This window comes from Entelurus aequoreus, linkage group LG02 (genome assembly GCF_033978785.1).
Source record: "Entelurus aequoreus isolate RoL-2023_Sb linkage group LG02, RoL_Eaeq_v1.1, whole genome shotgun sequence".
Lineage (NCBI taxonomy): Eukaryota > Metazoa > Chordata > Actinopteri > Syngnathiformes > Syngnathidae > Entelurus > Entelurus aequoreus.
The window spans coordinates 24,859,614-24,874,196 of NC_084732.1; the positions used below are offsets into that span (position 1 = coordinate 24,859,614).

Below are 14,583 nucleotides of genomic sequence, written 5' to 3' on the forward strand. Positions count from 1 at the left end.
TCTCGTAACTTAAGTGTTGAAAGTAAAAGAAAAACCTAATAAAAATGTATCACTTTATGAGTGGGGCACCTTTTGGATCCCAAATATATTTAGTGATTTTTTATTTATCTTTTCACTGTGATTACTCAAAAATATGAAATAAATAAAATCAATGGTGTCCTGCATTATTGATCTTTTAGGGCTCTAATTACTAAATACTGCATATTTCAGTTTTACTATAAAAAAACAAAGTTTTTTTTTCGACAGAAAAGCCATAAAACATTTTTTTTTAATTTGTATTACTTTATATCAACTTAAAGTTGATATAAAGATTTACTGTAAGCGTTAAATCATTTAAAAAAAATAATAATCTGACTTATTTTTAACATTTTAATGACTGAGACCCTTTATGGTCCCCGGGACCCCTAAAGGTAAAATAAATAAAAAATGCATATATTTTGTTATGGTTTGAAAATGAAAAATATCAAAATGGCCAAAATACCATTCCTCAGCCTGTATGGAGTCAGCGGGGGCCCCTCCTCACCCCCATTCGAATACGACCTCAGATCAGACGAGGCGACCCGCTGAACTTAAGCATATCACTAAGCGGAGGAAAAGAAACTAACATGCCGCATGCTTTAATTTTTCCGTGTGCGGCCCTCAGTGGAAAAAGTTTGGACACCCCTGACTTACAACAAGTAAATTGAAACTCTTCAAACTTAACGTGTTTACAAAGTACAAAGGAGAAGAACCATGATAAACATTCTGAATTCATTTCATCCATCCATCTGTTCATTTTTTTCAAAATAATCTTATTCATCTCACCATATGAAATGTAACTTACTTCACCAAGTATTATTTTTTTATTTTTTTATTTTAGGGATGTCCGATAATGGCTATTCCGATATTGTCCAACTCTTAATTACCGATACCGATATCAACCGATACCGATATATACAGTCGTGGAATTAACACATTATTATGCCTAATTTGGACAACAGGTATGGTGAAGATAAGGTCCTTTTTAAAAAAATTAATAAAATAAAATAAGATAAATAAAATAAAAACATTTTATTGAATAAAAAAGAAAGTAAAACAATATAAAAACAGTTACATAGAAACTAGTAATGAGTGAAAATGAGTAAAATTAACTGTTAAAGGTTAGTTCTACTAGTGGACCAGCAGCACGCACAATCATGTGTGCTTACGGACTGTATCCCTTGCAGACTGTATTGATATATATTGATATATAATGTAGGAACCAGAATATTAATAACAGAAAGAAACAACCCTTTTGTGTGAATGAGTGTGAATGGGGAGGGAGGTTTTTTGGGTTGGTGCACTAATTGTAAGTGTATCTTGTGTTTTTTATGTTGATTAAAAAAAAAAAGAAAAAAAAAAAAGAAAAACACCGATACTGATAATAAAAAAAACGATACCAATAACTAAAACAGCCTTCTTTCAACTCCGTAATATCGCAAAAATTCGTTCCATTTTGTCCACAAGCGATGCTGAGATCATTATCCATGCGTTCGTTACATCTCGTCTCGATTACTGTAACGTTTTATTTTCGGGCCTCCCTATGTCTAGCATTAAAAGATTACAGATGGTACAAAATGCGGCTGCTAGACTTTTGACAAAAACAAGAAAGTTTGATCATATTACGCCTATACTGGCTCACTTGCACTGGCTTCCTGTGCACCTAAGATGGGACTTTAAGGTTTTACTACTTACGTATAAAATACTACACGGTCAAGCTCCTGCCTATTTTGCCGATTGTATTGTACCATATGTCCCGGCAAGAAATCTGCGTTCAAAGAACTCCGGCTTATTAGTGATTCCCAGAGCCCAAAAAAAGTCTGCGGGCTATAGAGCGTTTTCTATTCGGGCTCCAATATTATGGAATGCCCTCCCGGTAAAAGTTAGAGATGCTACCTCAGTAGAAGCATCTTAAAACTCATTTGTATACTCTAGCCTTTAAATAGACTCCCTTTTTAGACCAGTTGATCTGCCGTTTCTTTTCTTTTCTTTTCTACTCTCCTCCGGGGTGGACCGCTAGCCTGTTCATCGGATGGGGACATCTCTACGCTGCTGACCCGTCTCCGCTCGGGATGGTTCCTGCTGGCCCCACCATGGACTGGACTTTCGCTGATGTGTTGGACTTTCACAATATTATGTCAGACCCACTCGACATCCATTGCTTTCGGTCTCCCCTAGAGAGAGGGGGGGGGGGGGGGGGTTACCCACATATGCGGTCCTCTCCAAGGTTTCTCATAGTCATTCACCGACGTCCCACTGGGGTGAGTTTTCCTTGCCCGTATGTGGGCTCTGTACCGAGGATGTCGTTGTGGCTTGTACAGCCCTTTGAGACACTTGTGATTTAGGGCTATATAAATAAACATTGATTGATTGATTGATTGAATTTCCGATATTACATTTTAAAGCAGACCGATATTATCGGACATCTCCAATTTATTTGTATTGTGATTACTTATGGAGTATATTGTGAATAAATTGAGAACAGGAAATGAACACAAGTTTTAGCAACTGTTATGTAAAAGAAAAGGGGTAGGATTAAATAAACTCTGCATCTTCCTACTCCTTTTCGAACATGTTGAAAAGAGAAACTGGAAATTGTGATGTATCATGTTGTATGCTTGCATGTTCGAAATAAACTCAAACTCAAGTGGAACACCTGTGTAACTGAAATAGCATTGAATAAAAGACATGGATTCCTTCTCAGCAAAGCAACAATGAATCACTTTGAAGTTGATGTCATTTGAATTAAAAGTGTCTGTTTGCAACTTGCAACTTACTTATGTCATGTCTGTGATCATGTTTTGTTTGGCCATGTGCTATTTTGGTTTTTGGACTCTTTCTAGTTCCTGTTTGGTCACCATAGCAGCCCATTAGTTCCACCTGCTTCACGTTTTCACTCACGCACCTGTTGTTAATCATGTCTGTGTTATTTAAGCTTGTCATTTTCTGTTGGTCGGCCTGGCAACACTAACTCCGTTAACTCTGTTACCCCTGTTTACCTCTGATGACTTCTGCTACCCATGTTACCATAGTTCCATGCCAAGTGAGTTTTGTCTATTTTTATGTCTCAGTAAGTGTTTTCGTTTTCATGTCCATAGATTTTGCCCAAGTGCTGGTTTATTGTTTTCAAAGCCAAGTTTGTTCTTCCGCCATGTGCGCGCTTTTTGTTTGTTCATTTTTTTAGTGTTAAAATAAATGATGTCTTTACCTTCACGCCATGTCCACTCCAACTTTACTTGCATCTCGGGAAAAAAAACACCCCATAGTCCACGCCTTGACAACTTAGACTTAGACTTCCTTTTTATTGCCGTTCAAATTTGAACTTTACAGTACTGATAAGAACAAAATTGTGTTGCATTAGGTCGTTGTAGTGCAGGATAAAAGAGCAATAAGGTGCAGATATGAATAGATTACTGAACAGATAAACATATTGCACTTTTGCATATGCATCCAGGTTTACGGATGTATGTTATATTGTCTTTATAGTCCAGCGAGTTAATCAGTTTTTTGGGGGTAATTGAGGGGATTATCCATCCATCCATCTATCTTCTTCCGCTTATCCGAGGTCGGGTCGCGGGGGCAACAGCCTAAGCAGGGAAGCCCAGACTTTCCTCTCCCCAGCCACTTCGACCAGCTCTTCCTGGGGGATCCCGAGGCGTTCCGAGGCCAGCCGGGAGACATAGTCTTCCCAACATGTCCTGGGTTTTACCCGTGGCCTCATACCGGTCGGACGTGCCCTAAACACCTCCCTAGAGAGGCGTTTGGGTGGCATCCTGACCAGATGTCCGAACCACCTCATCTGGCTCCTCTCGATGTGGAGGAGCAGCGGCTTTACTTTGAGCTTCCCCCGGATGGCAGAGCTTCTCACCCTATCTCTAAGGGAGAGCCCCGCCACCCGGCGGAGGAAACTCATTTGGGCCGCTTGTACCCGTGATCTTGTCCTTTCGGTCATGACCATAGGTGAGGATGGGAACATAGATCGACCGGTAAATTGAGAGCTTTGCCTTCCGGCTCAGCTCCTTCTTCACCACAACGGATCGATACAGCATCCGCATTACTGAGGACACTGCACCGATGCCCCTGTCGATCTCACGATCCATTCTTCCCTCACTCGTGAACAAGACTCCGAGGTACTTGAACTGCTAAGCAGAAGAAGATGGATGGATGGGTGGAAGCGAGAAATAGTGATTTACAAGCTCAACTGTGGATCGACGTTAGCCGCCAGCGAGAATGCTACATCACGATGAGGACGCCTTCGTTTGCTTGTCGACCGTGTCATCAACATGTGCGGTATTATCGTGATATGACGACAGTAATAAAAGCTGTAGCGCCATATAATTTATGTTGGATATCGTCTACATCGTGCAACCTTAGTTATAAATCATATTGAATAAAAAATGCTTGTCGGCCCCGGGAATTTGTCTGGCAAGAAGGCTCATCACTCACTGCAGTTTTGTCCACGCAAAAGCAGTCCAAAAGAAGGAGCAGACATTGACGAGGTAAAATAAATCACATTTTTAGGTATAATAATAGATGATAAAAATAACTGGGAATCACATATATGAAATATACAACATAAGATGGCAAGAAATACTTCAATACGAATAAAACAAAATATGTCCTAGACCAGGGATGCCCAAAGTGGGGCCCGGGGGCCAAATTTGGCCCGCCAAGTCATTTTGTTTAGCCTACCTAAATGTAACATATATTCAAACTGGCCTCTTTCAAGCTCACACAATCATTGATGGCATATCCACTATGCTAACAGATTGCCATCTATCGGATATGATGATATTCGCTACCTGATATACAGTATGTTGGTATGGGTCTAAACCAGGGGCGCCCAAACAAATCAAACCATGCGAGGCCATTTTGGTAGTTTTCGTCTTCAAAACCAGTACAATATATGCATTTTTCTTTTCAAATAAATAGAAAATGCAATTTGGGGCTACATTGTGTGTGACTGCTGGAGTGCCAAACTGAAATGCTAACAGTTTGCACGCCGGCCAGATAACAACTAGTAACAAAAACTATCACTCATCCGTGGAGTCGGTTGCTTTATTGGGTCTGCTCCTGTCTCTGGCCATGCTCCCCTCCACCCCAGCAGACGATGGCGTGGAACACCGCAGAGGCCACCACAGTGTGTGTGTGTGGGTGTTGAAATGATGTTTTTGTTTGGTTGCTTGTCTATGCATGGTGCAATCGTGTGCGCGCAATGTATATTATTGGTTGATTATTTTTTGTTTTTGTTGTTGTTTTACTTGTGTAGAAATGGCACTGCAGGAGTGGCAGCTGGTTGCATCAGCTCTGCTCTTTTAATGTCTTTAATGGTCTTGATGCCTGAATGCAGCTGAGATAAGCTCCAGCACCCCCCGTGACCCCAAAAGGGACAAGCGGTAGAAAATGGATGGATGGATGGCTGTTTCCCTCTTACACACATGTTTATGTGTGCTATGGCTATGAGTTTTTTCCCCCTTGGCCTCAGTCTGGACTCCAGACTGGGTCTCCAGATTTTTTTTTTCTCACCCCCCTAGTGTTTACCTGTTTCTAACCTTTTTTGTAAGGGGCGCCGGAAGTTGGCAGACCCCTCAGCGATCCTGTTCTGTCTCCCTGTAATGTTTGTCTGCTCTTGAATGGGATTGTTCTGAAAATCTTAATTTCCCCTCGGGGCTTAATAAAGTACTTCTGATTCTGATTCTGTTGTAAGAGCAAAACCAGCTTAAAAAGGTACTAAGGTAACATGCTAACAATAACATGCTTACATTGCATTAGTGAAACACCAAAATATAAATTGCTAAATACCTGTTGAGTTAGCTCAAAAAAGCTAGCATGCTAATGTTAGCAAGCTAAAATGCTAACTGCAATGTGCATCAAGTATACTAAAATATGACTAAGGTGTTTGTAAACCTACAAAATTTGCTAAAAAAAACACTAACAATGGCATGCTAACAGGTACCATAGTGGCTCAGTGGCATTGTGGTTAGAATGTCTGCCCTGAGATCGGTAGGTCGTGAGTTCAAACCCCGGCCGAGTCATACCAAAGACTATAAAAATGGGACCCATTAACTCCCTGCTTGGCACTCAGCATCAAGGGTTTGAATAGGGTTAAATCACCAAAATAATTCCCGAGCTCGGCCACCGCTGCTGCTCACTGCTCCCCTCACCCCACCAGGGGGTGGAACAAGGGGATGGGTCAAATGCAGAGGGTAATTTCACCATACCTAGAGTGTGTGTGACTATCAGTGGTACTTTAACGCTTCACTCATGGTGCTGCTGTACATTTAAAATGCTGTGTTTGGTCCCTGAACCATTGGCACATTTTCACTTTGGCCCTTGGAGGAAAAAGGTTTGGACACCCCTGTTCTAGACCAAAAATCACTCCATTTATTTTACTGTTCCCTAGTGTTACCATGTCTGGGTTTTTGTGGAGAATTATGGGGAAATAACTATTATATAATATATAGGGAGCCATTAGCTTACTGCTTGGCACTCAGCATCAAGGGTTGGAATTGGGGGGTTAAATCACCAAAATGATTCTCGAGCGCGGCCACCGCTGCTGCTCACTGCTCCCCTCACCTCCCAGGGGGTGGAAAAAAGGGATGGGTCAAATGCAGAGAGTAATTTCACCACACCTAGTGTGTGTGTGACTATCAGTGGTACTTTAACTTAACTTTAACTTTATAAAACCGTGTTGCAAAAAAAGTCAGTTAGAATAATGTTTAACGTCGGCTATAGAAAACATTCCAACCCTTTATTCATCTGGATGTGTCCTACATTGAAGAGACCGCTTGTGATGTGAATGAAGGGGGAAAAGTCTTGCATAAACCATGAGGGACACTTTTAAGGGAGGTGGCAAGCGCACCACTCAAAGCTCAAAGGGAGCTAATATCGAATAAATCACGGAGGAATAATTTGAGACTTACCGCCAAAATAGGAGCCGTCCGACAGCTTGGTCTCTTTGCTGCCCTTGGTGAGCACGCTGACCACTCCGTGCTGGATGAAGTACATTTTCTTGCCGATGGTGCCCTCTCTGATGATGTAATCCCCAGGCTGGAACACCTCAAACTTGAGCTTGGTGAGCATGGAGGTGACAAAGTTGGGGTCGGCGTTGGCGAACAGAGGCATGGACGCCACCAGCTTTCGACAGTTGAAGTTGATGATTTCCTGCAACAGAAATGAGACGGCGTCTGACAAAAAAACGCAATGACCCGACGCAACTACACGCAGGAAGGGCTAACGTCGCCATTTCCTTCCCCTTTCCTGAGATCCTCCATCCCTGCCAGGTAAAATGTCAGCGAACAAGAAGTGAACCGAGGGGAATGCCATTTTTTAACCCTCCCGTCCCACCCGTGCGCCATTATTCACACAGCCCCAAACACTCGTTCCCTTACCTCTCGGAGCGGCTCGTTCAGCTCTCCGAGGATGCTCTCCTCGTCGAACATCTTGCCCTGGTAGCGGTGCTCATAGTAGTCGTGGATTCTTTGCCTCATGTCTGCCGGCAGCTTGTGGAAGGACATGTATTGCTCCACTTGCTTGTACTGTGGGGACACACAAAGACAACAGTCGGGTCACTCAAAGGCCTAAGGCGGGGGTCAGCAACCTCGTGGCTCCCTGGAACTCTTTCAGAGATGTGTGAAAATGGAAAAAGACGAAGAAAAAAATATGTTGTTTTAACATATTTTTTGTAGGAGAGAAGACATGACACAAACCTTCCTGATTGTTAGAAATCCCACTGTTTATGTTATACATGCTTCACCGATGAGAGTATTTGGCAAGCACCGTTTTGTCCTACTAATTTCAGCGATCTTTGAACTCATCGTAGTTTGTTTACATGTGCTGCCAAAGAAAGACGTGTTTTATGCCACTCCTTCTTTGTCTCATTTTGTCCACCAAACGCTTTATGCTGTGCGGGAATGCACAAAGGTGAGCTTTTGTTGATGTTATTGACTTGTTGGAGTGCTAATCAGGCATATTTGGTCACTGCATGACTGCAAGCTAATCGATGCTAACATGCTATTTAGGCTCGATGTATGTACATATTGCATCATTATGCCTCGTTTGTAGGTATATTTGAGCTCATTTAATTTCCTTTACTTATGTCCTCTGTGTATGTAATTTGCATGTCTCATGCCACATTATCTGTATGTAATATTGGCTGCATTTCTGATAGTTGTTTGTGCGCCATGTTGTTCCAGACCACAGCAAACGTTACCCAGCTTGCAAAGATTGTAATAAATCCATTAGAAGAAGACAGCCTGCTGTTTTCTTCAACTTGGACACACACATCTATATACCTTTGGTCATTCTAAGACAGTCATTTCCAGGAGTTATCTCACCCTCTGAGAAGTTTGACTAATGTTTTCCAAATGTGTAGAATAAATATTACGTCATCCTGCGACACATAGTCATTTTGATAGTAGGCTAATATAGGTAATTAGCCACTTACGTCATGTGTTGTCCTCATTATAACACTTATATAAGACTTTACATTTTTTGCGGCTCCAGACCAATTACTTTTTTGTATTGGTTGTCCAATATGGCTCTTTCAACATTTTGGTTTGCCAACCCCCGGTATACTTAGACTTAGACTTCCTTTTTATTGTCATTCAAATTTGAACTTTACAGCACAGATAAGAACAAAATTTTGTTACATAAACTCATGGTAGTGCAGGATAAAACAGCAATAAGGTGCATATATAAATAAATAAATATATATAAATAATATATACATATATATATAAACTAACTAAATATATATAAACTAACTAAATATATATAAACTAACTAAATATATATATATATATATATATATATATATATATATATATATATATATATATATATATATATATATATATATATATATATATATATATATATATATATATATAAATAAATAAATAGATTACTGTACAGATAAATATATTGCACTTTTCCACATGCGTCCACGTTTATGGATGTATGTTATATTGTCTTTTTTATTCCAGCGAGTTAATCCATTTGGGGGGAGTTGAGGGGATAATTTAATTATGATGCGTTCAAGAGTCTTACGGCTTGAGGGAAGAAGCTGTTACAGAACCTGGAGGTTCTACTTCGGAGGCTGCGGAACCTCTTTCTAGAGTCCAGCAGTGAAAACAGTCCTTGGTGGGGGTGGGAGGAGTCTTTGCAGATTTTCTGAGCCCTGGTCAGGCAAGGTATAATATATATATATAAATATAGTGGGTTAAGTTGTGGTTTATATAGTATTAGGTGTAGACTGGAGCCTGCAGTGCCTCAGACTACAAGTCTCTGCAGAGAGTGGTGAGGACAGCGGAAAAGATCATCAGGACTCCTCTTCCTCCTATCCAGGAAATCGCAAAAACCCGCTGCCTGACCAGGGCTCAAAAAATCTGCAGAGACTCCTCCCACCCCCACCAAGGACTGTTTTCACTGCTCGACTCTAGAAAGAGGTTCCGTAGCAGAACCTCCAGGTTCTGTAACAGCTTCTTCTCTCAGGCCATAAGACTCTTGAACGCATCATAATAATCCCCTCAATTCCCCCCCCCCCCCCCCAAAACAGATTAACTCGCTGGAATATAAAGACAATATAACATACATCCATAAATATGGATGCATATGCAAAAGTGCAATATATTTATCTGTACAGTAATCTATTTATTTACCTTATTGCTCTTTTATCCTGCACTACAACGAGCTAATGCAACAAAATGTAGTTCTTATCTGTACTGTAAAGTTCCAATTTGAATGGCAATAAAAAGGAAGTCTAAGTCTAAATTTAAGTCTAATATAGTGATTGATGTAGTATTATTATGTCTGTTAACATTTAAGCTCGAAGACGGCCCTCGTATCAGGCCAAAAAAACAAAGACTGCGCTCTTCAAAAAGCGTACACAAGATAAGATATATCACAGTGTGTGTTTATCAAAGAGAAAAGGTGTTAGTGTTTATGCTGTTTGTTAAAAATGAAAGTAATACAAGCGGATGCGGCAAGCAGAGATGTACATCAAAGCACACGGAGAGCCCCTCAGGAATAATAACAGGTAGCATCCTTGACCCTCAGCCAAAGAATAACAAAAAAAGAGGGGGGGGGGAAGAAATAAAGCATTCATAGGCTGATGCTGGAGCAACGCTTTGATCATCATATCCCCTGTTGCTAACAATGTCGCCATTGAATGACCTCTGAGGTCCCCACTCCCACTATGTTAGCTGACCTCACCGGCCTGGTCAACAGGCAGGGATCGTCAAGAGGACGACTGAAGCAGCACAGTAAAGTCTTTTTGGGGAGAGACCCACACAGACTATTTTCAGAAATGAATGAAAAAAACAAACTAGGTAACGTCATCTCTGTCACACACACACACACACAGTCACACCTCGCTGTGTTCGTAATCCTCCTTTTACGCAACGTATCACCCACCCTGCTCTCCTTTCTGCCCCGCACTCCTCCGTGCCAAATTTAGCTGGCTTATTTCGGCGTGACGTCAATGTTTTCCCAAATGCATCTCACACATTGAATGTACGTACAAGCACAAACATCTCAGGCAAACCAGATGTATGTGAAGTTAAAGGGCGCCTCTAATGCTAACATTGCCACTTGTGTAATAGCGATTGTAGGCCTGTTTTCGAACAAGTTTTAGCACATTTTGAAACGCCAACTTTTAGCTCCAAAATGTGTGCAGGCCTGTATCAGCCAGCTAATGTAACCTACAGAAGGCTGGAGGCATTTTCATATTGCGTGGTATTTGTATTGGCAGCATCACCACCCTGAAATATGATATTTTTGTGCAAAATTAAAAGGAATTATCAAATATACGCTATATTGGCAAAAGTATTTGGCCACCTGCCTTGACTCACATATGAACTTGAAGTGCCATCCCATTCCTAACCCATGGGGTTCAATATTTGCAGCTATTACAGCTTCAACTCTTCTGGGAAGGCTGTCCACAAGGTTGCGGAGTGTGTTTATAGGAATTTCCCACCATTCTTCCAAATGCGCATTGGTGAGGTCACACACTGATGTTGGCCGAGAAGGCCTGTCTCTCAGTCTCCGTTCTAATTCATCCCAAAGGTGTTCTATTGGGTTCAGGTCAGGACTCTGTGCAGGCCAGTCAAGTTCATCCACACCAGACTCTATCCTCTATGTCTTTATGGAGTGAACTGGTACACAGTCATGTTGGAAGAGGAAGGGGCCCGCTCCAAACTGTTCCCACAAGGTTGGGAGCATGGCATTGTCCAAAATATCCTGGAGCATTCAAAGTTCCTTTCACTGGAACTAAGGGGCCAAGGAAAACTCCTGAAAAACAACCCCACACCATAATTCCTCCTCCACCAAATTTCACACTCAGCACAACGCAGTCCGAAATGGACCGTTCTCCTGGCAACCTCCAAACCCAGACTTGTCCATCAGATTGCCAGACGGACAAGTGTGATTCATCACTCCAGAGAACACATCTCCACTGCTCTAGAGTCCAGTGGCGACGTGCTTTACACCACTGCATTCCACGCTTTGCATCGGACTTGGTGATGTATGGCTTAGATGCAGCTGCTCGACCATGGAAATCCATTCCATGAAGCTCTCTGCGTACTGTGCGTGGGCTAATTGGAAGGTCACTTGAAGTTTGGAGCTCTGTAGCAACTGACTGTGCAGAAAGTCTTTGCACTATGCGCTTCAGGATCCGCTGACCCCACTCTGTCAGTTTACGAGGCCTACCACTATGTGGCTGAGTTGCTGTTGTTCCCAAACTCTTCCATTTTCTTATAATAAAGCCGACAGTTGACTTTGCAATATTTAGGAGCGAGGAAATTTCCCGACTGGATTTGTTGCACAGGTGGCCTCCTATGACAGTTCCACGCTGGAATTCACTGAGCTCCTGAGAGCGGCCCATTCTTTCTTAGGACACCTGATTCTGATCATTTGGATGGGTGGACAAATACTTGTGGCAATATGGTGTATCTGCCAGATGCATCTTCGCTTAAAATGGGACAGACCCAGCGAGAGGAGTGCAGTTTGCAGGGATCATTTTAAGGATTACGACTTTGAAGAAGAAGATTTCGGTATGGATGGAAAAACATTTAAAGACTCAAGACCAATGTGATCCCACATATCAGGAGTACCCTTGAGGGGGGAAAGACTGAGACTGGGGCAAAACAGAGAAAGAAAAGCAGACCGGAAAATGAAGGTAAGCCCCTAGCATTCTATTTTGCGTCCTCTTCTACTCAAGTTTTCCCTTTGTCAGGACTCGGACTATGGGTTGTTTGTTTTCCCGAGATGCAATAAAAGTTGGAGCGGACATGGCGTGAAGGTAAGGACATATTTATTTTTACTATAACAAAAAGAACAAACTAAAGGCGTGCACAAGGCGGTGGTACAAACTTGACTATGAAACAAAAACTTACACTTAACGTAGACTAAGGACATGAAACAAAAGAACTGCTAAACGTGACATGAATAAACAAAAACTTACTTGGAACAAGCATGGAAACGATCATGGAACAATGGCATGAAATCAACGCATGAGTGACAAGGGTAACAGCAGACAATGTCGCCAGGCCGACCAACAGAAAAAGACAGGCTTAAATAACAGTGACATGATTGGTGACAGGTGTGTGAGTCCAAACGTGGAACAGGTGAAACTAATGGGTAACCATGGAAACAAAACAAGGGAGTGAACAACCAGGAACTAAAAAGCGTCCAAAAAACAAACAGCACATGGCCAAACAAAAACATGATCAACGCAGACATGACACCCTTAAGATGCTTGGAACATTCTGAAAGAGCATGAGGAAATAGTGAATGCTTTATATTATTTTTTTGCTCAGTTTTAAAGTTATCATTGACCAGGGTGACAAAAGACATGCAATTAAGTGATCAACATAACATAGTTGAAATAGTGGTGGGGTTTAAATGTGTCTTAGGTAGGTACCGTAGTATGTGGGCTTCAATGTGTACAGTAGGAGCATTGGTGCGTGTTGATAATATGAAGTAGTGTTTAACATAATGGGTATGGTTTATGATGTTGTAGTAATCAAATGCAATGGTGGTGTCAGGACCTGTCAGTGCAGGTCAAACTTTGTTTGGTGTTTTTCCTGTGTTGCGTGTTCTGTTCCTGTTGAGCGCTCTTATTTTGGTTCTTCTCCCCGTTTTTTTCTTCAGCCCCGCCTCTGACCACTGATTGTACACGCCTGTCTCTGATTAGTGGTCAAGACACTCACCTGCGTCTGATCCCTAATCAGAGGGCTTTATATGCCGGCCTCACTTCTTAGTGTCTAAATAACTAACGTTTTCTATTCGGGCTCCAGTACTCTGGAATGCCCTCCCGGTAACAGTTAGAGATGCTACCTCAGTAGAAGCATTTAAGTCCCATCTTAAAACTCATTTGTATACTTGAGCCTTTAAATAGACCCCCCTTTTTAGACCAGTTGATCTGCCGTTTCTTTTCTGCTCTGCACCCCCTCTCCTTCGGTGACCACAGATGACGCGCTAGCTGTCCAAAGTCGGAACCCAGGGTGGACCACTCCTCTGTGCATCAGTTGGGGACGTCTCTGCGCTGCTGACCTGTCTCCGCTCAAGATGATCTCCTGCTGGCCCCACTATGGACTGGACTCTCACACTACTATGCTAGATCCACTATGGACTGGACTCTCACACTACTATGCTAGATCCACTATGGACTGGACTCTTACACTACTATGCTAGATCCACTATGGACTGGACTCTCACTGTTATGTTAGATCCACTATGGACTGTACTCTCACAATATTATGCTAGATCCACTCGACGTCCATTGCACCAGTCGCCTAGGGGGGGGTCCCCACATCTGCGGTCCCCTCCAAGGTTTCTCATTGTCATCCCATTGGGTTGAGTTTTTTCTTGCCCTGATGTGGGATCTGAGCCGAGGATGTCGTTGTGGCTTGTGCAGCCCTTTGAGACACTCGTGATTTAGGGCTATATAAGTAAACATTGATTGATTGATTGACTGATTAGTGGGTGCTGGATCATTGTTGATTTGCACATTTTCATGTATTTGTGTATTACGAGTTGCTGCTTGCCTGGTTTGCTTTGTATTTTTGGCTTCCACGTGTATACATTTTTGTGTGAACTCCCAGCTCCACTAGTTTTTGGTTTTTGTCCTTTAAAATATGTTTTAACGCTACACTGTCTGCGACGCAAACCTGACAGTCAGTCTTGTGCAGGGCTTTTTAATTAAATTGTTTTGGGGGCCACATTTCCAGAGAAATAAGGACCAGAGGGACGGACTTCTCTATTCACTATTAATTGTGTGAATGCTTTGGAGCATTCACACATATGGTTTTCTACACCAAAATGCATTTATTTATTCAACTTCAACTTCTTCTTCCACATTTTTCACTCGATTCAAACCGTTCCAACTTCAAACTGTTCAGCCTATTCGGGAATCGATTGATCAGAAATTCCCATGGCAAATTCCAAAAATTCCCAGATTTCCCAGAATTTCAGGTTTTCCGGGACATTTTTCCCATTCAAAATGAATTGGCCATTTTGTTAAACTTCCACCATTTCCACATTTTTAACCGATTCAAACCATTC

The 14,583-nt window shown here is 41.9% G+C and overlaps 1 protein-coding gene across 1 annotated transcript in view; it reads right to left on the reverse strand.

Moving 5' to 3' along the window:
• Positions 1-14,583, reverse strand: part of hcn4 (hyperpolarization activated cyclic nucleotide-gated potassium channel 4) — a 306,960-nt gene that overhangs the window by 44,848 nt on the left and 247,529 nt on the right. The window contains exons 5-6 of the mRNA XM_062067018.1: positions 7,410-7,556; positions 6,942-7,182 (exon numbers count right to left, since the gene is read on the reverse strand). Coding sequence (XP_061923002.1) covers positions 6,942-7,182; positions 7,410-7,556 — 388 coding nt within the window. The remainder of the gene's footprint in view (positions 1-6,941; positions 7,183-7,409; positions 7,557-14,583) is intronic.